A 27,189-nucleotide genomic window follows, 5' to 3' on the forward strand; every position below is an offset into this window, starting at 1 on the left:
AAGTATCTATATGATACGATACTTATGTATCTCAGTTAATATGAAACAATTTGAAACTCATTCCGGGGGCAGGGCAGGGGGGGAATGTAAGGTTTCCTATAGCCACTATCATCCAGTACTCTTCTAGTAGAAAGTACAAGACATAAAATGAAATAATCCACATAAATATATTTTAGATGTAAAAGAGAAGTTAACCTATTCTTAATTAATTTACTATGTTACTACATTAAATGCCGAGTGATCTCAAAATAAAGGGTAAAGAAATTCTCAAATGGCTTCTCCCACACACACACACTCACAAATTCTCCAGAAAGTTCTAGCAGGCTTGATCCTGATCATTTATGACATTTTGATCAGTAACTAAACAGAGGTGTTGGCAAGAGAGTTTGCAGATAATATGAAGAGTGGAAGAACGGTAAAGACAGTAGCACTGCAACAGTAAAAATCACCTCAACCTCCTGCAAAGCTGGGTCTGTTAAACAACACTGTCCCAATACAGATAAAATTCTAAATCTAAGAGCACAGAACACTGGCTTCTGATCCCTTTTCCACAAGTACGTGACAAAGGTCTTCAGGTTCACAGGAAAGATAACATTTAAGGTTTGAGTAGACCAAGGTAGCAACAAGCTCCTTGGTTGGATGTGGCAGTAGTGTGACTGAGTCTAGATACGCTGCAGAAGTCCGCTGCTCTTTGGAGCAGAACATAGGAGACAGAGGATCCTGAAAATGAGCAAGGCCTTCAAGAAAATTCCTTGAACCAGCATGAAAACTGCAATCATATCATCTCTTGGTATTTAAATATCTCTGTAGGAGAAAAAACTCAAAGTAATAACAAGAAGCAGTGGCTACAGATAGCTGTCAGACATTCATGAACTGGAAATAGACCATTTATTTTATAATTTGATAAAAAATTAAATGCTGGAACAAGCTACCAAAGAATTCTCTGTTTCCTGATACCTTTACATCAAGATTAGATATTTTTCTGAAAAAAATTATTTTATTTTCTCAACGGTATCAGCCTGACAGGTAGTAATTTAGGATACATACGAGATGAGATTCAAGCATTTAATACTCTCTTGTATATAAATTCTGTGGAGAACTATGCTACAAATGTTTCATTGCTATACTGTAATAACCCGCATTGTTCTTGTGTTATTAATACAAGGGATGAACAGTAGCAATTGCATGCTATAAACAGAATTATTTAATTAAAAATACAACATGCTCCTATCTTGTGACTTTATTACATTAATATCCTTAAAAAAACCGCTGTATTTGGTGACTCATAAAGGAGGGGTCTTTATTCTTCTCTCCTCCCTCCAAAATAATAGTGCAAGGTTCTTGTTCCTCACAGCTTCCTCACATCAACATGAGACTTTCATGTTTTAACCTCCTAGCCACCACAATATAACAAAGAATTTGTATTTAAAAATTGAGGCTGTAATATCCAAAATGTTTTTTTGTTTGTTTCCAACAGAAACTGAAGTAAAATAGCAGCAATTATTTGAGAGTGCAATTTGAAAACAAAAGACTGAAAACCAAACCACTCAGTGAAGACAATATAAAAACAAGGATTAGTCCAAATCTAACCATGTAGACAAACAAAAAAAAGTTGTATTCCACGCTAGTTTGGCTAAATTGGTGATGGATAAGACAATCTGTCACAATAGTGAATTATGGACAAATATTTGGGATTACTAAAAATAAATTGAAATCTTAGCTTGGTTAGCTTGGATCACACAAAAAATAATCATGCTTGGAGTAACATCCCTGCATAGGGTAGCAATACATGAAGATAATCTCATCTGGAACACTGCTCAAGGGGACCGTTAAAGATGAATAGAGACAAGCCTGTTGATATGTAATGAAGGAGAACTGAGAGATGTTATGTATCAAATTAGTCACTATTTTCAGGCTGATTTCCTAAGGAAATGAGGTTTATACCCTTAAACTGCCTGTCTCATCTGTAGGGTTACTCTGCAATTCCATATTAACAATTTGCATTCTATTAGCCCATTTTAACCAAATTGGGTTGGGAAGAAGAAATATCAAGTGTCCAAAGTTCCTACCTCATCTTGTCATACATCAGTGGCACGGTAAGAGAGAGCAATCCAAATCTTAGCCTCACTGGTGGCACTTACTGCAACATCACTTTGAGAGTTACCCGTCCTCTCTGCCTGCCAACCAGCTGATCAGTCTGTGTAGCACTTGTAGCCACCTGATACTGAGCATAGGCATTCATCCTCCCCTAACCAGAAGCAGTCTTTAAGGCCCGTTTTATGTTCAGACATGTCTGCTTCTAAATTTGAGAGGGTTAAAGTTATTTTTGTTCTTGTAATAATTGGAAGAAAGAAATACAGCTAATTATAGAGATTAAAAAAAAAAAATGCCTGTTACCCAAGGACAAGTCTCATATCAAAGGAAACTCACCTTGGCTGATAAAGTATCCAAGCAGATTTACCAAGTTTATTTTTTTAAGAACCTGCATAACTTTTACCTTTTTATCTTTAATGCTTTATTTTGAAAAAGCATGTGAGCAGTGATTAATAGGATTTGTGCACATCTAGTGGTTCTGTAATCATGAAAACAGTACAACTCTCAAGTTGTAAAGCTTTACATTATTTGACTGAAGGTAGAAATGACCAAGAACATAATGTCAAAGAATAAGGTCAAAGATCACACATACAAAGCACTCGTCTGCTCTCACCTTTAGAGACACAATTACATCTTGAAAACATGGGAAAACTGCAAACATGTTCTGGTTAGAATCAAGTCGCAAAAAAAATTAAAAACACAACCAAACAAAAACCCCTAAACCTAACAATTAAATAAAAAAACCCCACCAAACCTACTATCATAAGGAACAACTTAAAATGCACCTTAAATTTCCCCTTCAGAAATTTTATATTTAACACAGACTGTAGATTTTCTTGCTGAAGATACTGCACTAGTTACTGAAAATGTGGTAGTGCTTCAGAGTGCTTCACAGCCTTCAAATTACAAAGATACTGTTGACAGTTTTAGTTGTTGAACTGCTCAAGAGGACAATCCTCTTAAATACGTAATCACAGAAAGCTTTGGGTTTTTTAAAATAAATATAGAAGTTCACATGAAGTTTCCTAATCCTCTTACATAAACCATTGCACTGTTCATATATAATACTCACTAGTGTAAAAAGACACTACACTAAGATATTTCAGATTAATTTGGTAACGGCTGATCTAGCAATGCTTCTATGACTTACTCAGAAAAATACAAGCCTTTTCTTCAAATATTGTTAAAAGACAAAATTCTTTAGTGATAATTTAAATTTAAATATAGGTATATTTCAAAAAGTATTCTGAGAATTAAAGGAAGCAGCTGAAAAAAATGAGCTTATATGTACTTATTCAAAACAACTTCAATTCCTAGTAAATCCTGATTGAATTGGAAAGGATGTCTCAACACAAACTAAATGAAAAGTTATCTTAAGATTTGGGGCAGCGGTGAAATTCCTAGCAAAACCAGGAGGTGCATACTACGTAGCTGTATTGCTCGTAAAGACGTACGTATAAGATAGCAAAGTTGTTGAAAACTCCTTTGCAGCTGTAGTAATATATTTATTTTAGATGGATACTGAAAACTGTACTGGACCATGAGATGCTGTCATCCTGTAACAAGCTTCAAATTGCTTTAGTCAATGTTTTGCAAACTTTGTGTAACTGTTCCCAGCAAGTCAGGCATAGCATTTCTCAATTACAGTGGCAATAAACTGCATTTCAATCTGCAGGAAATTTGAAGAGAAGCAAGTGCATTGCAACTGAAAGTACTGGAGCCTTTGAGTTAACGTTATTCCAAGACTGGAGAGACAAGCTAAATTTGTATAGGCACGGAAAAAACAGTAGGAATTAAAAACCTTGACAACCACTTCTTAGTCCAATCTCTTGAAAAACTTGTTAGTAACCTGCTTTCTTTGTTTACCTAAGACTAGTCACCTTTGTCCTTTTATGAAGCCAGTCAAGCTACCCATAACATGCTTAGTAGGTTTCAACAACCCTGTAACAAAATTTTGAACATTCACAAACCACTTTATAACAAAAACAACTTTTTTTTTTTGATAACCAAAACAACTTGGTTTAATTTATGGAATCAGACTAACTTTGTCACATATGGATGCAGTCTGTCCTGTCCTCAAAGGTGTGATCTCTAATAAAAGCTCTCCACAGATGAACAGAAAAGATCAGAATTAGAGTAATCCTTACATTATTGCACTATTTTTATTTTTGTCACAACTAACAGCTGATTCTTTCGAAGTTGTTTCTTTGAGCCAAGGGTAACACTCAGCCTTCTATTTTTTGTCTCAACTGTATTTTTAAGCAATTTCTTATATACACTGATCTTTCAGTGGGCATCTACATTGGCACGTTAACACTCCAGAGCTCTCTTTAAGCATTAATTTCCTTTGTGTCAATACAAGGAATCACTGGGTACGGAATCAGGCACACCACTGGCCTGCTCAAAACAGGTTCCCACCTGGTGAAGTTGCAAACCTGAACAGCCCACAGTCTGGGCAGAAGATACCTCCCTCAGGAGGAAGACATACCTGGGGCTTTCTACAGCAGTGTGCTCCCTATGCATGCATGGGATTCTGCTGGTCAGGGCAGGGCAATCAAGTAGTACAAAAGTTTCTTTACAGACAATTCTACAGGTACAGACAAAAGGCACATGCACTGGATGAGAAACTGTTGTTAGCAATGAAGTTCACTGCAGTGTGGACTTTTGTTACTAGAATGCTAATGGATCACACACAAAAAAATAAAAACTCGGTCATTCTGAGACACATGCTTATTGAAACACCCTTTTTTACAATTAAAATTAAACATTATTTCAATAGCACTGCATATGCTCTTTAACAAGTCACATCATATGCTACAAATAAATAGCAGTAAAATTAGCAGTGCTGAATGGTATTCACATAATTCCTCGAAGGAAGAGGATTTCCTCACCTGAATCATATGAATTTTCAGCAGTCATCATCAGCACCTCTTGTAATAATCTACTTGACTGTTTACTTTGCCTTGGACTTCCATTACAGATTTGTTCCTTGTAGTTTGTTATACTCAAAGGCAACCTGCCTTCTTCATGAAGAGCATGACTGTAACATTTCACATATGCAAACTCCCCAATGGTCGAAACGGGAGAAGATTCTCCACCAACAGAATCTGTTTTATCTGAATTCAAAACATTTGTAATCAGTTTAGGTATAGAAATGCAGTGTTTTGCATGTCATGAAAAACATTAAGATGTACATTCTATTCTACAGAAAGAACCTGCTGAATTCATACATTAATGTAAAGTTAGCCATATTGGGTCAGTAAAAACCTTTGTATTGCACAGTTTATGGATCATACAGATTGAAAGATTATACAGGTCATAAACTTATCAAAAAATAATTCCTAACTCAACTAAAATATTTCTTCCAAAAAAATTCCAACAAGTTTTTCCACATAGCAAATCCACCAAAACTTTCAGTATTTTTTCCAAATCCAGAGGCAATAATTTCTCTGCTCTGGCTTAAAGATTTTTCTCCCCAACCCACGCCACAACACGGCCCTTTTTGGCCACCCAATCCAATAAAAAAAGTCAAATCCAACTTTTTACTACCTACCATGACCAATAGTTAGATAATAAAGGAAAAAAATCACCTGTGGATCATAATGGGATTACACAGCAAATGAGTATTCCCTACTCTAGAATTCCACTGGATAATATTTCATAAAACTTTCTTGGTATGTATTTTGTTTTTTAATTTTTTTAATTAAGATGTGTAACACTAAGTTAAGTGCTTTTGAGAATATAAATATATTCTTCAATCAAAACCTTCACCAACAAAACTTTTTGTCTAATCAAGATACCAAAGTGGTTCAACAAGAATTATTCTGCATAAACTGATACTGATAGCATTAATTACTTTATTTTAAAAAGTCCCATATCAGCTGTTTCATTATTTCATTATTTTGCTCAAGATGAATGCCAAGACGAATCAAGATGAATCTGTGAAATTTTTGCAAACAGTGTTTTATAACTGAAAAAAACCTAAAAAGATGGTCTAAAAGTTTCTGTAGAAACTTGATACTAACTCCTTATTTAAAAGATTTCACACTCACTTTCTTGGTATGCTCAAAAGCGAAACCTTTAAAGACCTTCCATCAACTCTGAAGGTTCTCTTTACAATTATTGCACAATTGTCTATTAACACAGACCCTGCCCAACAGAAAAATCAACAGGGAACTTAAGTCATGGAATTATGGTGAATTTTCTCTTCCTGGTGAATTTTTGTTTTGATTATGTTTTTCTAGACAGACACTGACAGGATAAGCTTTTCTCAACTATAACTCACTTTGCTAGTATAAAAATTATACCTTAAAAAAAAAGGCAACAGTATCAGCTATTATTTCATAATCAATCTTCTCAAAGACTCTTCAGAAAAGATTAGTTTTCTCCAATCCGTATTTCTCAGGAACAGCAGGATTTATTATATATTTTACATATATATATATATATATATTACCTGCAAAAGAAATGTTGCAACTCTTCGGTGTGTCTACCTCTGGTATAACACTAAGTTCATGTTGTTCCAAATCAAGCCCTAACTTGACTTTTGCCACAGGTGGTTTGGAAGATCTCCATTTCTGTTCTCTACATAGAACTTTCTCAGACTGTTCTGTAAAACAAAGTTTTTTATGTTGCAATAATATATATAAAATTAACTTGGAGAGATGGAAGAGAACTCCATCTCAGCTGCAAAATGAGAAAAATTATAATGAAAAATACTATACGGTATTACCAGTTTGCTCAGCTGGACCGATGCACTCTGAAATCATTTCACTTCCGTAAAATTTACTCCTGCCACAATTCTCTTGCTGGTAGTTTTCCGAGACTTGGAAAAAGTCAGTTCTATTAATCCAGTCAGGCTTTTGTGCCTCTGTCATTTCTTCATTTGTGCAAATATGTCTCACCTTAGAAGGGGAGGGGGGGGTGGGGGGGAGCAACTGTAGGTAAGTTTGTATTTATACTCATTTATCAAACCAGCATTTCCTTGTGTGTGTATTCCATGCAGGAAAATATTAAGCACTTTGAGAAAGTCCAAGTATGCAAGATACTGGACAGATTTGCTTAGCTTACAAAAACATTTGGACATATAGGTATTTTATTTAGCTCTACAAACCTAATATGCTAAAACATAATTATTTACATTTTCAAGGCCTTTGTTAGATTAGATTAGAATACTCAGCATTTTTAACAAGAACAATTCCTGAAAAGTGTGCTTTCAGTTTTTCAGCTCCTGAATTCAGGAATTTTAGCTGTCTGGAGATTGCAAAAGCAAGAGACAGGGACTCCAGGCAACAGTTATTTTTCTAAGATGGCTTCTGTTTAAATAAAAATAAATAATTAAAAAAATGAGCTTCTTTAGAAACTCAAAAATAAACTTAGATTTTTCTTCTGTTACCCAGAAACAAGCAAAATTACAAGTCAAGAGTGCAGATGACAAACCAATTTTCTAATGTGTACACATAAAGACAAACTTTTAAAAAAAATCTTTTAAAAATGCTTACGATAACCTTTGAGGTACTGCTTAAGTATTTTGAATACAAGAGCTGTTTTACAGATAAAGCTGCATTTCTAGAGCTGAAGAAAACTATACCTGCAGATATTTCAGGCAACATAACTATTTCAATAGGCATTATGTTCAGAGACCACGCACAGAAGTTCGTACTACTTCTGTTAGAATGAACAAAACTGCACTCTTGGGGCTTACAGAAAAGAAATAATTAAGTCACAAGTCCTAATTCAAATTTTCATTATGGCAAATCACCTAAAACTATCAACACTCCATGGGATACTTTGCTAATTGGTAGCGTTCACTCTTAAGTTTGATCACCTACTAGATGACTCACCATGCAAAGCATTTATAAAGCTTACCTGCTTGTTCAGAAATCCTTTCAAAGCCTCTTGCTGTCTCTGCATCTGTTCCTTCAATTTATCTTGCTTCTGTAAAAGTAGTTGTTCTTGTATCTTCTGTCTAGAAAGAAGAGCTTCTCTTTGTGCATCTATCTGCTCTTGCAATTCTTTCAAATACTTTTGCTGAGCTTGGATGCTTTCTGATGAGGCCAACACTCTGTCCCTTAAATTCAGTATACCAGAATAATTTAACAAAGATGCATCTCCCGGTTTTGATATCAAGAATCCCTCAACACCCTGGGCTTTAGATTCTTCATGAGATAAAGTCACGGGTTCAGAAAGATTGAGGGGTTGTTCAAGGCTTGTTTTGATGGTACTCTCTGCAGATCCCTGCTGATACGCCAAAGAATCAACTGAGGCTGCCTGAACTATATGAGATCCCTTTGCTGCTGGCATGAGGGGTGTCTTAAGTGGAGGCTCTTTTCCAGCTTCTGTCTCTGTTTGACAGCTAGACATCTTCCGAGATGACTCTTTAAAGTGCAGTGTTTCTGCAGGCTCAGAGGAATCTTCTGCAGGCTCAGAGGAATCTTCTGCAGGCAAAACAAATCTAACATGTTGTATGTGTGCTTCTGGTTGCGTTCTTACTGCAGTGACATCTTTCATTACTAACTCTGATGGTACCTGGAACAGAGATGGTTCTCTGACGTGGTTATTGGAGGTTTCCAACATTCCTACTTGTTCCTGTGAGGGACAGCCACACAGCAAGCGAAACTCTCCATGCTTCAATTTCAATGCTTTTAAAAATTGCACATGTCTGGCAGGACAAGTGTTATGCATTTGCTCTTCATGCTTCTGCGAAGATGGCTTTTCCAATGTACGCGACGTTCTTGAAAACACAGGTAGCGACCGTGCATAGTCTTGTGCATGTGCTTGTTCAGATGACTGGTCTTGTGTCGGTTGCACTCCTTGCCTCTGTAGAAGTGGTTCTGAGACAGGCTTTAAATTAATTGCTTTTGTTTCCACATATCTCAGAGGTGTTGCAGAAGTAGACAAGTATCTTTGCTTCAGTTTATTCTGATACTCCTGTAGACGCTTTCTACCTTCTTCAATGGCCTGTTTGTGCAGCCTGAACAGAACGAAAACATGAATCTTTCCAGAGTGGTGCAAATATAAACATCAATTTCAATAATCAAAGCAATTCAAATTATTTTGAAACAGGCAACTCAGACTTCCATTTCATAAAGGAATTTACCTATTTTGCTGTAGAAGGCGTTGTTGATAATTACGAATCATCTGTAAATGGCTGTCTTCTCTAGGACTCCTGGGTTCTGATACAGTAGTATTTGCAGTCTAATCAAAATAAAATTATTTTAAGTGCACATATACAAATAATTCACAGAAAACTATTAAAGCAACAACCTTAAGCTGTATGTTTTTTCTCCTAAGTTTACAGAAGCCACTCTGTACCACCATTTGAAGTGTGTGAGATTTCAGCCTGAGGCAATGAAGCTAAAGCAGTTTCTGGAACAGATGGCCTACAGCTACAGTCTCTCTTGGCAAGTTGAGCATACACCGTCAAAGTCAATGGTACTTACAGCAGCTTAGCTCAAAGAGGTAAACGTACCCAGCAGCAAACTCAGGGAGCAATAATCCAATAGAGCTGCATTTTCAAGGCAATCAGATTCTCAGAAGTGTACAGGTTGTGCAAATTATTCAAGATTTTAAAAAAGATTACTTCAACATTCTCAATAAATTCCTCTCCTTTAAGTAGCTGTTTGAGATTTAGACAGATGAAAACGTAGAGGTGTTTTTTTTCTTGCCCCTTTTTTTCCCCCTGAGATTCCCCCCCACACACACTCCCCCCTTCTTGAGAAAGGATATGTGTACATGCATGATCATTATATGACTCTAATCAGATTTTACTAACAGGTATTTTAAACAGACATGCTGTCCCTGGGACTATGCAAAGACAATCCAGTATTCAAAGTCCAGTGATATGTGAAATAAGAGCGTCTATGTTAGACAAAAGGAAGCTTTTATATGTACAAACTTCTGATTCATAGCCTAAGAAATAAAAATTGATTGTCTTGACTGATATAATTTGAAACTGGAAACGGTGCTGTTGATTTTTATAATAAAGATAATTAAAAAACAACACACAATTTTCTACAATTCTTCACCTCATGTTCCACTTTGTTCTGCTGATCTGTAGAAGGAACACTGTGGCTTTGTACCAGCTGACCTTGCTCTTCCTCCTCTTTTTTTTTCTTAGCCTCCTCCAAACAGGTTTGCATTTGGATCTTCAGAAAATCAGCCTCCAAACGTGCTCTCTCTTCTTCGATTTGTTTAAGCAAGGCCAGCTGTTCCTGTTTCTGTTGCTCTATTTGCTCATTCTATTAAGAAGAAAAATGAGGGTGAATCTCCAGAACTGAAGGACAAAGAAATCAAAGACCCCTCACACACACCACCGCACACAAAACTTTGTTTCAACTTACGGTAGAAGTTCTATTGCTTGTGACAGGCATTTCCGAATTGTAAGAGGCCTTTAAAAATAGTTCCAATGTTTACAACAATAATTTTGTTTTACTACCTAGATATTTCTAATAGTCACTGAATCCATTTACTATTGCACTATTATCTGTTCTCAAATTAGTAGAACGGATAAAATCAGAATCTAACCATTCAAGATACATTATAATTTTCCAGAGACTGCAAAAGAAGTCCTTTTCTTCAACTGAATTCAGAAATCTACTTTGCATTTTATAGAGCTTTTCATCAAGAGTCCACATTTAAATGTTAATTCAAGCCTTACAAAACTTCTGAAATAGCTAATGTATAACCACTTTAAGAGCACTTCATAAATCTCTGAAGTGGTTTGTTTATTTTTATTCTCTTTCCATGTACCTGTCAGCTACAAATCACTTGGGTCCACACGTAGCAACAGCACATATACTTTTAGAACAGAAGCAAAGAAAAATTTCAAAGTACTGGCAAAGATGAAGTGGACAACAGCCTTTAATCAGAGTCTGAATGGGGATGTCAGGAAGAGCAACCTGAGAAAAAGCTAGACCTGAGAACAGTTAAAGTGGGCATAGCAATATATACACCTGGGCAGGTGCAAAGTGGGAGAAAATGAATGTTAAAGAAAGTAACCACACTTTCACAGAGGATCTGCTGCCTTTTTTTTTTCCCCCTAAAACAGTATTATTTCATAACATTTTTGTTTCCTGAACTTTAACTCTACAATTTAAGGCTGCACTAAGACCCGAATTTCAACTTTCTTTTTTGTTTTTTAAATTGATAAGCCACCACATAGTAGCTGGTACATACATAAGGATACAACAAAAATGAAAATATAATGAAACATATACAAAATACACATAATGAATTAATACACAAAATTAATATTTTCTAAATATAATTATTTTCTAAATATAATAAATGTAGCATTCCCATAGACACAAAAGACTTTCTGCATTTGTTTCCTAGTTTATTTAAACACACACACACAAAATACTCAAGGTTTGTAAGCTTTTCCTGTCACTCTAAACACAATCCCACAGAACTTCCTATGTTATTACACAGGATTAGGAAAGTTTTCACAGAGTTGTGTATTGTTGACTACATCCTCCCTAAAGCAAAATGTATTAATCTACAATTGGGATTCTCATTTAATCATAGGGTGGCATCCCTGGCCTACAGCACTTGTTAGATTTTAAGAAACTGGGTTTTTACACTCTATTCTAAATTCCAGCTAGAGCTTAGTAATTTTAAAAAAGTTAATACACAGAGGATAAGTATAGAAAATGTTACAGTAAAAGTTTATTTAAGTATTACAAGCATGTTAAAAGGATCTATAGCTGTTATATAACCTGAAGCATTTTAAAGTCTTCTGTAAATCCCTTTTTTTACACCATAACTGAGATAGAAATAAGTACACACACACTTACCCACTTTTGTCTCTCCTCTTCCATTCTAATTTTAGCTGCTTGTTCTTGAGGATGGATTAGAACTGAATTTTCAGCTGCAACTGTATTTTCCAACATTTCCACAGAGTCTAAAATATACATGTTATTTAACTGTAACTGCAGTCAGAAAGGGCCTTGGATCTTCTTTACAGTTTTGCAACCTCTCTCAACAAAATGCATAAACTGCTCTTGAAAAGATTACCATCTCATCCCACTACTCTGCCTGTCTCTATAAGCTGGAAAATCAGGTTTCTGTATTATGTAATCCTTTAACGGCCCCTTATCATGTGTCTTTCTTTCATATACAGTAATGGCTCAGGTCCAACAGGACTGAAGATTGCTTCTACCCAGATTACTTGGTAGCCTAGTAGCAACATCATCCTGAGGAATAAGGCGCCACACATTAACCTCTCAGAACAAAGAAGGTATAAAACTGGCACTCCCTGGGCAAATGATCTAACATTTGGCTATTGCATAAAAAGCAAGCCTTCATCCTGTCCTATCAGCTTCAAATAGCAACACATTTTCCCCAGAAGCGTGTTTTCACTCATGCTGCACTCTCCAGTCCCCAGGAATTATGCTGGTGTATCCATGTACATGATTGAACTATATCACTTAATCTCATTTAAAAAAATCAAGCACCCTATGAAAGCAAAAAAACCGAAACAAAACAAAACAAAAAACCACGCCACAACTTAATCACTTTAATAGACTTCAGAAATCCCACTTAGCATACATGTTCACCACCTTCAGCACTAGCATAACCAAACAGCACAAAGGATAGAAATGGGAAGTAACCCCAAAATGATTTGGCTACCAAACGAAATGGAACGTCTAATCACTCTAAATTTCAGTTTTACAAAGAGGCTTTTCAGAATGGTGCCTAGAAACAGAAAAAAACCCCACCAAATGATTTCAGACACATCAGCTCATGCTTGTCTTGTGCATTTCTAGCTGTGAATCTCTGAAGCATCTGGCTTTTCCAGTTCAACAGAACTTCAGTGCGCAGTTTTGCACTGAGAATTCTACTCCTGGAGGCAAACACCTATTAAAGCATGGCAACACCAAGTGTGACAACAATTTGGGTGAGATTTAAAAGATACAAAGGTATTTTGGACATCTTTCCTCCACAAGATCTTAGTGGAGAAGTTGGCCATAAGAGCAAAACCCTCTACTATCTGTGGTTTCAACAAATCCACAATGCACTGTGGGCAAAGATAGGAGAATTGTACTTTCTGGCAACATGACAAACCACCACTACTGAAAATTCATTAAACAGTTTTGTTACAGTCCACCCTTACAAGTCTTTTTGCTCCTACATAACAAATTTTGGTGCAAGTATGTATTACATACCTTTGGCTTCACATACTGTATTTTTTGGTTGCTCATAGTTAAGTTCTAAATCACACAATGGTCTCTCTTCACTGGCAATTGTGCCCGATTCAATAGTCTCAATTTCACTTTGAATCTCCTTCTCACTTTTTGATGTCCGCACCTCTTTTTGGCTTCGAATCTTGTTCAGCAATTTCTTTAAGGCAAGTTTTGACTGAGATCGGTGAGTTTTTGCTTCTTCATGATCTATAAAGAATACGTACTGTTAAGAGTTTGGGGTAATGAGTATCTTCACATCATAAAAACAAAAAAACCTCTTTTTTGTTTTTAATTGCTTACACAGTTGGACAAATAGCTCAGGTATATTACTAAGTTTTAAAAGCTTAACAATATTTTCTCTTACCTGCAAGAGAGAAGCAGTAATTTGTCTCTGCATGCTATAAAAGGAGGGCTAAGCTAGTTGTAGTGTTTCACAGTCAGACTACTCCTAGACTGTACTGTTGCAGAAATAAGTAGTAGTATCCCCCCACCTACCTGCTTTGTATTAGCACTGGCAACACAATGCATCACAGACCAAAAAACTGATTGTGCCAGCAACGGAATGTGTAAGAAATGCTTGGCGAGGCAGCAAAGTTCACTAACACACTTCCTGTTCACATCACATTATCCTGTGCATGCCACAAGTGAAGAGTACGCATGCACATGCAACTGCTGCAGCCTACTCACAATATGCAGCAACTCAATCACAAACCTGAACATAAAGGACGTACAATAAGTAGACTTCCATACGAAGTCAAGCTTTAACTTTGAAATATTTCAAAATACAAAATTTAAGTTCACATATGAGTATCATGCCATAATTTACACTAATTATACAGGAATTGTTATGGCTACTAACAATGTAGTTCTTACAACAATTAAAAATTATTCTCAGTATACTAATGAACTGAAGTGCATTAGAAAAAGAAGTCACATTTTCATTTTTAAATTCACGATCATTACAGTATTATCATCCATGATAAACATCATAAACCACTTGATACTGAAATACTTCACAGGCATTAAGGAATTTTAGTACTTAAGACATTTCAGTTAATACTAAAGTTAATTTATTTGGTATATTAAACTAAATCTCTTCTCTTCTACTATAAAACCAAAAAGTTTAAGTTAAACGTAAAGTTTAAAAGCTTTACTTTCTGATTCATTGGGAACCTCCTCTTCTATCATCTGTCCCGATTCTTGTCGAGTATCACAAGCAGATTCCGGTTGAGTGTCACAAGCCAATTCTTGCTCCAAAGAGATATCAAGATCATTATCTTTAGATCTATCAGAAGGGGCTGGGAAAGGTTGTGGCTCAAACTGCAGAATCAGGTCTCCTTTCATTTCTAATTAAAAGAACACAGCCACATAAAATGACCAATTGGAATAAAAAGCAAACAACACTGCAAGACTACACTCATGATACACGTCCCTAAGAAGTTCCAGTATCAATAGCTTGTTTCACAACAGATTTAATCCAACTATTTTTTTTCCCAAAATAGAAAATTCAAAATTGTTTAGATCATTAGCCATCTATTAACTGAGAAACTCTACAAGGTTTTCCACTAGAATATGCTATGTCAATTTCAAAATGCAAGTTTATGTGATAAAAGGCTTCTATTTACACAAAAAGCAGCACACAGGAACAGTTACATGCAGGAGGATCCCAATAACTTAATCAGGGAAAAGGCGCACCCTGACCTGGCTGCTCACAGGGCTGTCACAGGAGTGTGACTGATCACATGGTCCAGGTGTGAAATCCTAGAAGATGAGTCAACAGGACTTCTCCCAGGATCACCTCACCGACTGAGGGTGTCACTGCCTACAAGGGGTGTGGGACACATGGGAAGATCATCTTGGGATTGTACGCTTATTGTAGATACTTAGGGGAGGAACCAAAAGGCAGGGAAAGGATCAAGTTAGTCTGGGGAGGAACAAGTGTGAGGAAAAGTATAAGAATAAGGGGATAAAAGGGGCTAGTCAGTACACTTGTCTGGCTATGCACTGTACCTGACAGTCTGTCCTGTCTTCTCACTAAATTCCATTTCTAGCTGTTTTCCTGAGTGAGGAACCCTCTATTTTGTATGCATGTGCATATAGATATATAAGGGCCAGCAACTGGAGCGGGGACCAAAAGTCACAGGGGCACCTACGTCCAGAGCACTGCCAACGACTGCAGAGACCAGAACGAGTGCGTGTTATGTGGGTTTGAGTATCAGCATGCAGTGGCTAGCAAATCACAAGCCAGACTAGCCAGCAAGAATGATAAGAGGCTTAGGAGTTAGGTATCAATCAGCTGTAAGATGGGGCTGGATACTGGAGAGGCCAGGGGATCTGTGACTTGGCTAGTGGAGGGATCAGGAGAATCAAGCATTCAAGCCAGCCAGCTACAGGGGAGACCATTGGGTCTCAGGGTCAGCTAAGAAACCTGCCAGCACACGTGAGTGTGTCTCAGACACTTGGAGACAAGAGGATCCAGTGTCAGCTACTGGGTAGACTTGAGTATTTAAGGTCAGGTACTACAGAGATCTCCATAGCGTGTGCATGTCTCTGGGTACATTCACATACCCAACTGAGTCTGTGTAGCAACAACTGGAGTGGAGCAGCAGACCTTGGAGGTTCACATGCCCAGGAGCCGGCAACTGGGGAGACTAAGGATCAAGGGCCAGCTGCTAGGCAGAGTCAATGTCTAAAGCCACTTACTGAGAGATCCATAGCACATATTTGAGCATACCAGTGCATATGTGGACACACAAGGTAGCTGGAAGGCTACAGGGTCCAGGATGAATTACTGGCTAGACTGGGTGTCTAAGACCTGTTACTGGGGGAATCCATAGTGTGATGGGTGGAGACCTGGGATACAGGGGACAGCTACTGGGTAGACTGAGTGTCTAAGATCAACTGCTGGAGGGATCCATAGCGTATATACAGACGTATATCCTACTAACAGGCCTTCATCCTGATCAGCCAGAGCAGTGAACAGGATGAGGCCATTTGTGCTGTTTGTGTTTAATGCAAGTGCTGTGTTTTCTGTGTTGGCCTGTGTGACCAGCTGTGTGTATGTGTACTGAAAGCCTGTTCGTGCCTACTGTAAATACACAGAGCCTTGCTACCAGCTGGACCTGGGAACAGGCAGCTACTGCAGCAGCCTCTCCTCTGTTGGACTACCAGATTCAGCAACCTCCAACAAATTACTTACTCCTGTCTTCACTGTACATATCTTCAAATGCAAACTCCAATTCTCTCTGCCATTCTTCTTTTATTTCCATGCGTTTGTATGCAGGCACAAAAAGTTGAGGTGGCATCTGCGCTACAATCTGTCTTCTGCGCATCCGATCCATATTCTGCATTTGCTCTAGTTCTTTCAGTAGCCTTTCCCTGTCCTTCAAGTATAAAAAAAAAAAAGGAATAACATAAACATATAGCATTGACATTCAGACGGCCATATGTCAGGACTGATAAAATACTTCCATTTTGTTACCATGAAGTTTGTTTAATCCTTAATGTTTAAACTTAATTTTATTCTAGGGAGAAGGTGCTTCCTCGGTAGAAGGCTGTATCTCAGCCTTAAATGCAAGAGTCATCAATACTACCTAGAGGATCTAATGTTAAAAAAAAAAGATCGGACTGTACACCTGTAGGCCAGCTTTCCTCAACAGAATTAAATCTTCTGTTTTAAGGTAAATGAGTACTTCCTTTGGCAAGTTACTTTTGTTAGTATAAAAAGTAGCAATTGCTGAAGTATAAGATGTGAACTAAATACTCTTGGCACATTACAATTATATATGAAAGCTATTTAAAAAAAGCTTTATTTGAAGTTTAGTTGGGTTTTTTCCTTTTAACTTAAGGAGCATCAGTAATATTTCCACAGTTCCCCATTTTAGTTAGGTTACTCATTCAAGGCCAATCATATCTCCACTAAAAAACAGGAAGCTTTTGCTATTTCTAGCCTCCAAAAATACTTCTGAAGGTAACAGACAATAAAACAGATTTCAGAGCATACTTCTGGGTACAAAGACCTTTCTCAATAGTTCAGTTTTTACTTCTTAAAGGAAACAATTTCAATATTTCCAGACTTATACACTAACAGAACTTCAGTCTTTTTTGGAAAACTTTTCAAAGTTTTTACTTAAAAAATAAAAATAAACTGTTGCCTTCTTAATAATAAACTAATTTTTCCCCTGAAGTACAGAATAATCAACTCCAACTAAAGCTGATGCTGAAAAGTAGAGCTCATAACCTATTAAAGAAGTTTAGCTTGACTATTTCCAACTGGTTAACAGCTGATCAAACATTAAGGTAACAAAAAGTAAAGCATGTTCTTTCATTCTCCCTCCTTCCAGATAGCCAAAATAAGCAAACAGAGTTTGATGTTTTCTAAACACATTGTGAAAACTCCTTTTAGTCCATCAATTTTCCTCCTGTAACTATAATTCATTTACTAATCACCTACCTACAACTTACTTAAAACTGGTCATTTGACATGAAAAACAGGCACAACTACTTTGCCTACCTGAGCCAAATGGACCTTCTTCAAGGCATGACTTCCTCTGAGATGTGCCTTTTCAAGCTGCTCTCTTCTCTCCCTCTCTGCCTCTCTGTGTAGTTCCTCCAAACGTTTCTCCTCTTCTTCAGCAGCTAACCGAGCATCTGGCTGACAGTCAATCAATAGTTTAGTCCCTGAAGTTCTTTGTGGTAGTTTAAAGCATATGTAACAATAAATAAATGAATAATTCTGTAGCAAAAGTACTTTAAAAAAAAAAGACATACAATGCCATATGAACACCCTTGAAGGTTTATAATTCTTGGTTGCAAGCAGGACCAAACTAGTTTTTTAGTTCTGGGAAAAAAAGAAAAAAGTGTATTTACATATTCCATAAGTGTAGGTGTCAAAGTGTTCTACTTTCCAGCTGTGCTAGGGACAATCATTTGTACAATTTATTTGTTATAGCAGAGTGGTTATTCTTCCTACAATACAAGGTAAAATGAATAATACAGTCAATATTACAGATTGACTATTTCTATCCTCATGCTTTTGTTTTAAACAAGGGGGAGAGGGGATAAATCCAGAAGTGTTTTCATTCTCATTTGGGAAACCAGAAACAATCTGCAATTTTTAAATAAGGAAAATATTACTAACACATGAAAATTAAAAAATACTTAAGTAAAAAAAAAAAATCATCGCACATAAGCAAGGCTACAAAGATTAACATTTTGGAATTTTCCATGACAAAGCTGAGAAAACTACAGTATCTCCTCTTATTGTTTAGGCCTAGTCCTTCAATTGTTAAGAAAACCTAAAACTTGATGAATGAAGACTTCATGAATGTACTGGAGAAAATATTCACAAAAACAAATTTATTGAGAGTGCTTTTCTAGTCTAAAAGAGGCTGATCCAGAACAGGAACTTAGATTGTGGTCTCACATCATCAATAAACCAAACTGTTGTTTGGTTCACCTTTCAATAGCATTACCTTAATTCAAAAATAAAATAAAAGCTAAGCTCTTGCTCCATCTCCCACTTTTTCAGGTCCTCCCCTTCTTCTGATCTGACTTTGGCCTTTGCCTGAGTGTATGAGTGTACTGTAAACTTGAGTAAACTTTCCCATTTGGCAAAAATCTATTCATCGTTCTTTTTCCCAAATTAGACTTCTGCCATTTTGGCAAGCTGAAACTGCTGACTGCATGAACAGATGAACACAAATAAGAGGTAAAGACTGGGAGGTAAAAAGAGGGGAAGAGAAACAAGCAGGGCAACTGCAATTATTAATTTAGCATAAGCCACAAAGCAGAAGATTTGGGTGTCTTAACATTATGCCAGTCTTGTGAACTCACCTCCTTACAGAGGTCTGTTCACATGAGACTGTCAGGTGTGATCTAGCAAGTGACTGAGCACGTAACAGGCCTTACAAGTTTCCCCATCTAAGATTCTGATTAGTAAGTTGTGTAATGGCTGCTTTATATAACTTCACATTTTTAAACAAGTTATAGAAAACTTAACTGGTGATATCCAGACACTATGCAATATAGATATATGGAAGAATGTATCACAAACACTTGGAGTTAATCACCTGCTCTCCATCCACTTCTCTGTCCACGTAAGGTTCAGAAATATGATAACGTGTCACTGAAAAGTTGTTAGCACTATAGGGCTTCACTGCAGGAGTCTTTTTCACTTCAAAATTCTAGGAAGTAAAAGTAAAGCTGTATCAGAGAACAGTATCTCTAGCAAATCAACTAAACAGAACATAAGTGATCTGTACACTCAAATTAGTATTAAAAGAAAACCATCCCCCCCCAATTTTCTCCTAAAAATATTGTTGTTTAAAACTTTACATACATTTTAAAATTAAAAAGTCACATCAGCACAAGGCAGATCTAGAAGGCTTAACAACTGAGAGCATCTAACAGCCTAAGGCAGACTCCTCCACACAAACTGACATTCAGAGAGCTCTACCTTCATGATTCAAAAGCATTATCTTAATTTAAAAGCACTTGAGTTTAATGTACTAATACAGATCCCACTTACAACAGCTGTCACACTCACCTCAAAGCAGGGCAACCACAGATCCACAATATAATTATACCTAACAGCAAAATAACGCTTCTCAAGTACAGACTTTCTTTATGAAACTCAGAACCCATTATCTCCAATTTTTTAGGTGACCAGAGAAAAAGAGCATTTTCTGTAACTTCGCTGAAAAATGTCTATTCATATAATACAAAGTTTTTTTTTTTTTCTTTTAAAAGTTTTGGGTACACTACCTCATTTCAACCCTTGTCCGAAAGAGTTTGAACACTGAGCAACCAGACCGTCCCTCTTCTTTGGCTCAGCCTGATGTTCTCAGTAGTGAGATAGCGATATTAGGTAACCCAGTATTCTGCAGGACCTGCCTTTGTACTTCTAACATATCCTCCATTCATTTTCTCTCAGCTTCCTCCTCCCTAGACTTTCTCCTAAAAAAGGATTCTTATCCACATTAACTAAGACAGCAAGTTTCATAGCCCGAGCAGTTGACCGTAAACAAACGCACGTACACAAAAGAGCAGCATTAAGTCTCGGGAATATCTTAAACTTATCTCTATGCAAGGTAAGGCATACAAAATTTCAGTATTGATTATCTCTTGCTATTTTATAGAGACTGTAGAAAGTGAAGTCTTTAATTTAAAATCCCATGATAAGCAACTAGTTTTAGCCTTACCAACAGAACTTCAGTAACTTATTTTATAGTTCTTAAGCAAATGCATGTGTCCTGGTTTCGGCTGGGATAGAGTTAATTTTCTTCCTAGTAGCTGCTATAGTGCTGTGTTTTGGATTTAGGAAGAGAATAACGTTGATAACACACTCATGTTTGAGTTGTTGCCAAGTAGTGCTTACACTAGTCAAGGACTTTTCAGCTTCCCATGCTCTGCCAGGTGCAGAAGAAGCTGGGAGGGGGCACAGTCAGGACAGCTGACCCCAACTGGCCAAAGGGCTATTCCATACCATATGGCCTCATGCTCAGTATAGAAACTGGGGGGAGGTGGCCAGGGGACAGCGATCGCTGCCTGGGGACAGGCTGGGCATCAGTCAGTAGGTGGTGAGCAATTGCATTGTGCATCACTTGTTTTGTACATTCTTTTATCATTATTATTATTATTTTATCTTCCTTTGCTGTCCTATTAAACTGTCTTTATCTCAACCCATGAGTTCTCACTTTTATTCTTCCAATTCTCTCCCCCATCCCACCGGGGCAGGGCAGGGGGGTTGGGGCAGGGGGAGGGTGAGCAAGCCGTGGCTGTGTGGTGCTTAGTTGCCAGCTGGAGTTAAACCACAACAGCATGTTATTCTAGGAAGAAGGGAAGAAAAAAAAGAAAAAAAAGAGATATGTACAAATAAAAGCATGCCATCAAGAATTTCACTTTTATTTGTACATGATAATGCTGTTTAAAAATTGCTAACTTTCTTAATAAATAACAGTAATTGTAACAGATCAACATTAACCGAAAACACTTACAGATACTGATTATAGCTCTGAAAACAGACAAGTCCCATGCCTAAACCTCATTAGTCAGAGCACCACCTGCTTGACCTATGCTGTGTTACTTTCAGAATGTATAATTAAACCTCAGTCTTCTGAATTATTTAAAAGAATGTAAAACTAACAAATCAGTAATTAATAACTACATCTAATAAATTAAATCTCCAGAATTTTATTCAAAAGCTGTGAAGATGTGAGAATTATGTTGGAGGCTGCAATTTTCCAATTAATGTCAAAAGCAATTTAGGTTGAAAAAAATAATACTTGTAACACTATTGCACCTCATGGTGGAACCACTGCAGTTAAGAATCTGTCCGTACTTCCATCAAGAGGTTTGTAATTCCCCCCACTTTTGGTTTTTTCCTTAAAAAAGTAAATAATTCTACACTAAAATCTGGCAAAACTGGAGCAGCAATGTATCATGAAATGAAAAAAAAAAAACAGAACAACAACTCTACAAATGTTATGAACATTCAGGAAGAGTATAGTAACATTTTTAGGTTGTATTTCTGTTACATACAAATCTTACAGATTATGTAAAAAAAAAAATTAAGTTCACAAGAACTGTGACACTTGTCAATAAAATGGTGGTTGCAGTTTAACTTCAATTAAGTAACTTAACAGTTGGTCTAACTAAATAAGGCCTCAATTCCTAAAAGCTATCCTCTGAGAATTAAACTTGATTATGACAATATATCTATAGTAAAACACTTCTTTTGTAACTGGATAAAGTAACAATAATAGGAGTACCTTCAGAAAATGTTTCTTGTATACTAAGTAATCCTGCAATGAACAACACTGCCCTAGCTCCATTTTATGAAATTCTATTCAATTGTTATTGCAACAGAGCATCAGATTATGATTATAGTTATGTTTAATAAGCTCTTTATGTAAATTGATTCAAGAAAATAAGGATGCTTATGCAGATGACCATGTAATTTGCTATAATTCACAGGATTTAGAATAAAGTTAAGCAATTCAAATTCAGTGCCTTTTGAGTAATGCAGTTGCAAGACAAAGCCCCAGATTCCCCCCCCCTGAAATTGACAGTTAACATCTTTTGTTTTCTCCCTCTATACAGAACTAGGAATAAGCCACAGCTCTCATCATCATCTCCGATCTTTCAATTACTTCACATTTACCCCATGCAATACACGGCACCCAGTTACTCTTCCAAGAAAATAACTTTATTCTTCACCCTGTGCCCTCCCAGCAATGTGGGCCTATAACAAAAGGATTGAAATCCATACAGATATGAAAACTAGCAAAAAGGCTCAAAGTCAGCTAATCTTTACATGGATCAAATTGACATGCTGCGCTATATTTAAACAATGCAATCCCTTTCCTGAACAAAAATCCACCATGTCTGCAGAATTCTTGATTCAATCTGCCATTATCAGAACAAGAACTTCTTAAAAGAAACAAAACCCATGTATTGTAGAAAATCCAGATATATGCAAACTCTGCTAAAAACAGCAAAAATCATGTTTGCTGAAAAAGTGAGTAAAGGACATTTGTTCATGGGTGGAAATGAATTAAATTGTAGAATTTAAGGAAAGGAAATTATGATTCTGCAATACTTAAACAGGATACTGACCCAGACCTGTCATCCAACACAATCGCAAATGCAATTATACCAGAACCTGGGGAAACCTGAACAAAATCTTCTTGTCTGTCCCAGTGAAAAAAAGACTAAAGAATGATGTAGGAAATTCTGCATTTGTAAAATGGAAAGACAGATGCATTACTGAGGTTGTTAGATGAAAAGTATTATATAGTACTGTGTCTTTTTAGCTGTTATATCACCTACAAATATGCATGTTGACTGCAGCTGACTTTCGGTCACCAATTAGAAACTTTTTTTTTTTTAATAGAAAGCTTTAAGGATGTGTTTAACATAAAACACATCCTACATTACAAAAGTTACTAGAAAGCAATGCTGCAGTGTCTCGTGCTTTTCCAACAATGCCAAATTGAGCAACACAAGCATCTGAAAACCAGAAAATGAAGAGTCAAATTTTTAACTGATACAGCCTTCATCGGCTCTACAGCAGATACACCAGCAACATGTCATGTGGCACAATGTAGAGAACAGCAGCATAAAAGAGCGTTTGAATTTACCTGAACTGTACCATACAGGACCTTCTTCCTTCTGTTCTAAATTCCAATATTGCATATACCTCACCAGAAATAACCCTAAACGTTACCACTCCCTTACAACATTTGCTTTAATCCTCACTCATATCCAACTTCCACAGTAAGAAAACCCTTGGGCAGCCAGCGAGGAGACCTACAGAGAAGCATGCACTAAGGGATACAAATGAAAGTATACAGGCACTCCTTCTAATCATTCTGAAAACTGTGAGGATCGAACCTTACTCAGTTTTTCCAGACACATCAGTACCAAACCCCTATCATCCAACACACTAGCCTACACATAAAGTGCTGGAGGTAGCTAGGAAAAGCTTTGGTAACTTCACTGGCTCTGAGAGGGACTAGTATACTTTAATCCTCTCTTTTCTTGTCAGTGGTCTGAATATCCCTGAACCTGATGGTGTGACAGGGCACAACACCACATAAGGCAACTTAAACTCTGCATTAATGAAGTTCCGATAAATTAAATTTACTAAAAGTTAACTCCAAAGTAAAAATGCATATAATGTTCTTCCTGCAGTTCAGATCTGCAATCCTACAGTAACTTCTATGCCTATGCAGAATCTCTCAAAAATCAAAGCAGCACGAAGGAGTTATAAAGTTGCCCCTGAAAAGGGTACAGCATAGAATTAAAAATATGTTTTTTATGTACTTTCCTCCCCAATAGCCTTAGGTACTGGTTTCCTATCAAAATTAAACAGCTTACCCTATATTTAGTACTCCCTACGAGAAACAAAGAAATTGGAAGAAAAAAAAAAAAACAAAAAACCCCACAGATAAAGAGGTAGAACTATCTTTATTACAGAACTAAACAAAATGCTACTACTGCATCATTATGACAGAAGGCTGAGGTGGTGTGTACATGCTGAGAAAGATCATTGCAGAGTTTAATACCACTGTGGCTATTAAATGAAAATGAGATCATTATGAAGTTTAAAAAGACACATTAACCACAAAAATAAGATCTCAGATGACAAGAAATAAAATCCACACATAACAAGAGATCAGAAATAAAAAAATACCAAAGTTTAGTAGTAAGAAGTCTGCTAATACATTATTCATTAATTTTCTTGATTTTTGCTGAACCACTCTCCTTACAGTATGCAAACAGCAATTTTGGATATCCTGCTGTGAGAAGTCAGACCAATAAATAAATCATTACATTATATGGTACCCTGAAATTGTGATCACTATTGCATCATGGATACATACCTCAAGAGGACGTGGCGGAGGAGGTGGCAGGCTTGCAACTTTGGCTGCTCTTTGTCTTTCCACTTCCAGAGCATGTTTACGTGCATTTATTCGTCTTGGGGGAAAAAACAAAAACAAACAAATCACACACACACACACACAAAAAAACACAGAAGAGAAGACAGAAGGAAAATTATTCAAGCAACAATGACAGCACTGTGCAAAATAAAAGACAAACCTAAAAATAAACAGATTCAGGTATACCTGAATCGAATGCTTGCGAGATAGGGATGGGCAAGCACACTGAAAAGTCAACAGAACTTATGCTGGAAGGCAGCACTGGAAAATTAATTTATCGAAGTAATGCAGAAATGTTAATACACGCAAGCTTCTAAAGAACAAAGCAAAATCCCTGCTTTTCACTTAAGTTTTCAGAAGGCACTGCATCACTTGAACATATTTTCATTGCTCAAGTGTGGACAAAACTAAGTATTTAATCAATAGGTCTCAGCTCTACTCAAGCACAACTATTCCCAAGAGTACACAGCTCATTTTTCATGCCAGCTCAAGTTTGGTCCAATCTGCTTAAAAAAACCCCAAAACTGCTAAGAAGGAAGACTATGACAAATGCAATAGGTCCTTTTTTCAAGCAGGTAACTCTCTATCAGGAACTGGCCTGAGAACATTTCATTTCATGTGTCACTGAATAACTGTCAGCCAAAAATCTAGACTGAAAATAGTGATATACAGATGAAAGGCCCCCACTCATTGAGAGTCTGTAAGGCCAGCTCGTATACTTGACATTTGTTTTTTGACATTTTGACTTGGTTTTAAAACTACAGTTCTTATCAAAATCCACAACCTTTGTCCAGAAGCATTAATTCTCTAACTTATAAAATTTCAAGATTAAAAAAGCTCCAAGCAAGAAGCATCAAGGTTTTTGCCTTTCACCTTGTGACACTGTAAAATGCATTCTATGCTTAATAAAACTAGATAACTATTGCATACCGGGCTTGCTCACGAAGTAATTTTTCTTTTTGGTACTTCTGTTCTTTCAGGGCTTTCCTATGTCTCTTCTCTGCTCTTTGTTTCCTTTCCTCTGCTTGCTTTGCCAGAGCTTCTAAGTCAGGTTCCTTAACAATAAAATATTGCAAGCACTTAATAGAGGATTTACTCACTTCTCATACTATCAGTGTGATATTACAAATTAACTTTTCTTTCTCTGCCATCTTCTGTATTCTCTTCTTCTCTACCACCAACAGCAGCAAGTTTGCCACATTCCTCAACCAATGTAACCAAATATTGATGTGGAAACCTTAGCCTCTCTCTGCATCTCTTTGATAAAGAGGCTAATATAAATATACTTACATGTTTTAGCACATGCTGACTAAATTGTACAGGGAAAGCATGTCACTACCTTTCAGTCATTACTTACAACAGTCATGTATCAACAGAAACATTTCTTTATGATTAGTTGTCTGTTCCTATGGCATTGGTACCACAGTTTTCCAGAAACTCATCCATCCTAGCATCGGAAAGGACTTTACAAAGAAGTTGATTTAGAGACACTGAGTTACAGAAAAGTATAATGCTATTTTACTTGGGTTGAAAAGCCCTACTAATTCAGGAAGTAAGCTAGTCTGAAAAACTCATGCAAGAAATCTGTGGCACTGCTGGTTTCTATAAGCCTGGTTCAGAATCAAATCTATGGAAAATTTCTACCCAATGATCTCTCAAAGACAGCCCACACAAGTTATAGAATTTTAAAGTGAAAATAGGTTACAGGTGCAGAATTAAGAAGTGACACCAGTCTGCAGTCTAGGCAAAGGCCCCTGATGCCCTTAACAAGACTTTCCATGTCACTTGAGCACCAAAGGAAAAAAAGTTAAGTGTATTTTCTTAACCATAGAAAAGATAGTTACATGGTAGAGAAAAAAAGTTACTATATTACTGGTGTACTGGAGACAATTATTTACCATGTGTAATTTAGCCCAGTACAGAGATACACTATCATATATGTGTACAATCTAACATAAACAAAATAACTTTAAGAGTTTGTACAGCAAAAGCCTTAGCAGATGGGCCTGGTAGACCATTTAATCCTAGTCTTGTGAAAAGGTATCTGCAAAGAAGTACATAAACATTTCTAAGAAGCTTCCATTCTTGAAACACCGTTGTTTTAGGTATTAGGATTGCAAGATCAAGAATGTAAAAAAACCAAACAGCAATCTTCGTATTTCTAGAACGTCAAGAATTTCTCTGACAACAATATTAAGCCGATTTACTTACGTTCTCCTTGGCTTGTCGGTGACCCTCACCAATTGCTCTTAAGCTTGATAAATACAGTTTTTCTAAGGCTTTCATCTTTTGATCCTGTGCTTTCTGCCATTCAGCTCTCAGTGCCTCCTCTAACTGATGTAGTTGTTCTTCTCTCCTCTGCTTTACTTTCTGTCTTATCTGCAAGGCGATATACTTCTGTTGCTCTCTAACCTGTAGAAATAGCATTTATGTTTTGTCAGCAACTTAAAAAAGCACAATATTTT

At 36.8% G+C, this 27,189-nt stretch overlaps 1 protein-coding gene across 3 annotated transcripts in view; it reads right to left on the reverse strand.

Moving 5' to 3' along the window:
* Positions 1-27,189, reverse strand: part of CEP295 (centrosomal protein 295) — a 45,507-nt gene that overhangs the window by 14,251 nt on the left and 4,067 nt on the right. For all 3 annotated transcript variants that reach the window (XR_012040487.1, XM_072850710.1, XM_072850711.1), the window contains exons 3-17: positions 26,936-27,136; positions 25,655-25,779; positions 24,668-24,761; positions 19,352-19,465; positions 17,794-17,934; positions 16,480-16,663; positions 14,435-14,626; positions 13,263-13,487; positions 11,892-11,998; positions 10,122-10,334; positions 9,194-9,291; positions 7,963-9,067; positions 6,827-6,998; positions 6,551-6,703; positions 4,986-5,210 (exon numbers count right to left, since the gene is read on the reverse strand). Coding sequence is in view for 2 of the 3 variants with exons in the window: in XM_072850710.1 (XP_072706811.1) it covers positions 4,986-5,210; positions 6,551-6,703; positions 6,827-6,998; positions 7,963-9,067; positions 9,194-9,291; positions 10,122-10,334; positions 11,892-11,998; positions 13,263-13,487; positions 14,435-14,626; positions 16,480-16,663; positions 17,794-17,934; positions 19,352-19,465; positions 24,668-24,761; positions 25,655-25,779; positions 26,936-27,136 (3,349 nt within the window). In the remaining variant the exon portion in view is untranslated. The remainder of the gene's footprint in view (positions 1-4,985; positions 5,211-6,550; positions 6,704-6,826; positions 6,999-7,962; positions 9,068-9,193; positions 9,292-10,121; positions 10,335-11,891; positions 11,999-13,262; positions 13,488-14,434; positions 14,627-16,479; positions 16,664-17,793; positions 17,935-19,351; positions 19,466-24,667; positions 24,762-25,654; positions 25,780-26,935; positions 27,137-27,189) is intronic.

The sequence above is a fragment of the Ciconia boyciana genome, chromosome 1 (genome assembly GCF_034638445.1).
Source record: "Ciconia boyciana chromosome 1, ASM3463844v1, whole genome shotgun sequence".
NCBI classification, from domain to species: domain Eukaryota; kingdom Metazoa; phylum Chordata; class Aves; order Ciconiiformes; family Ciconiidae; genus Ciconia; species Ciconia boyciana.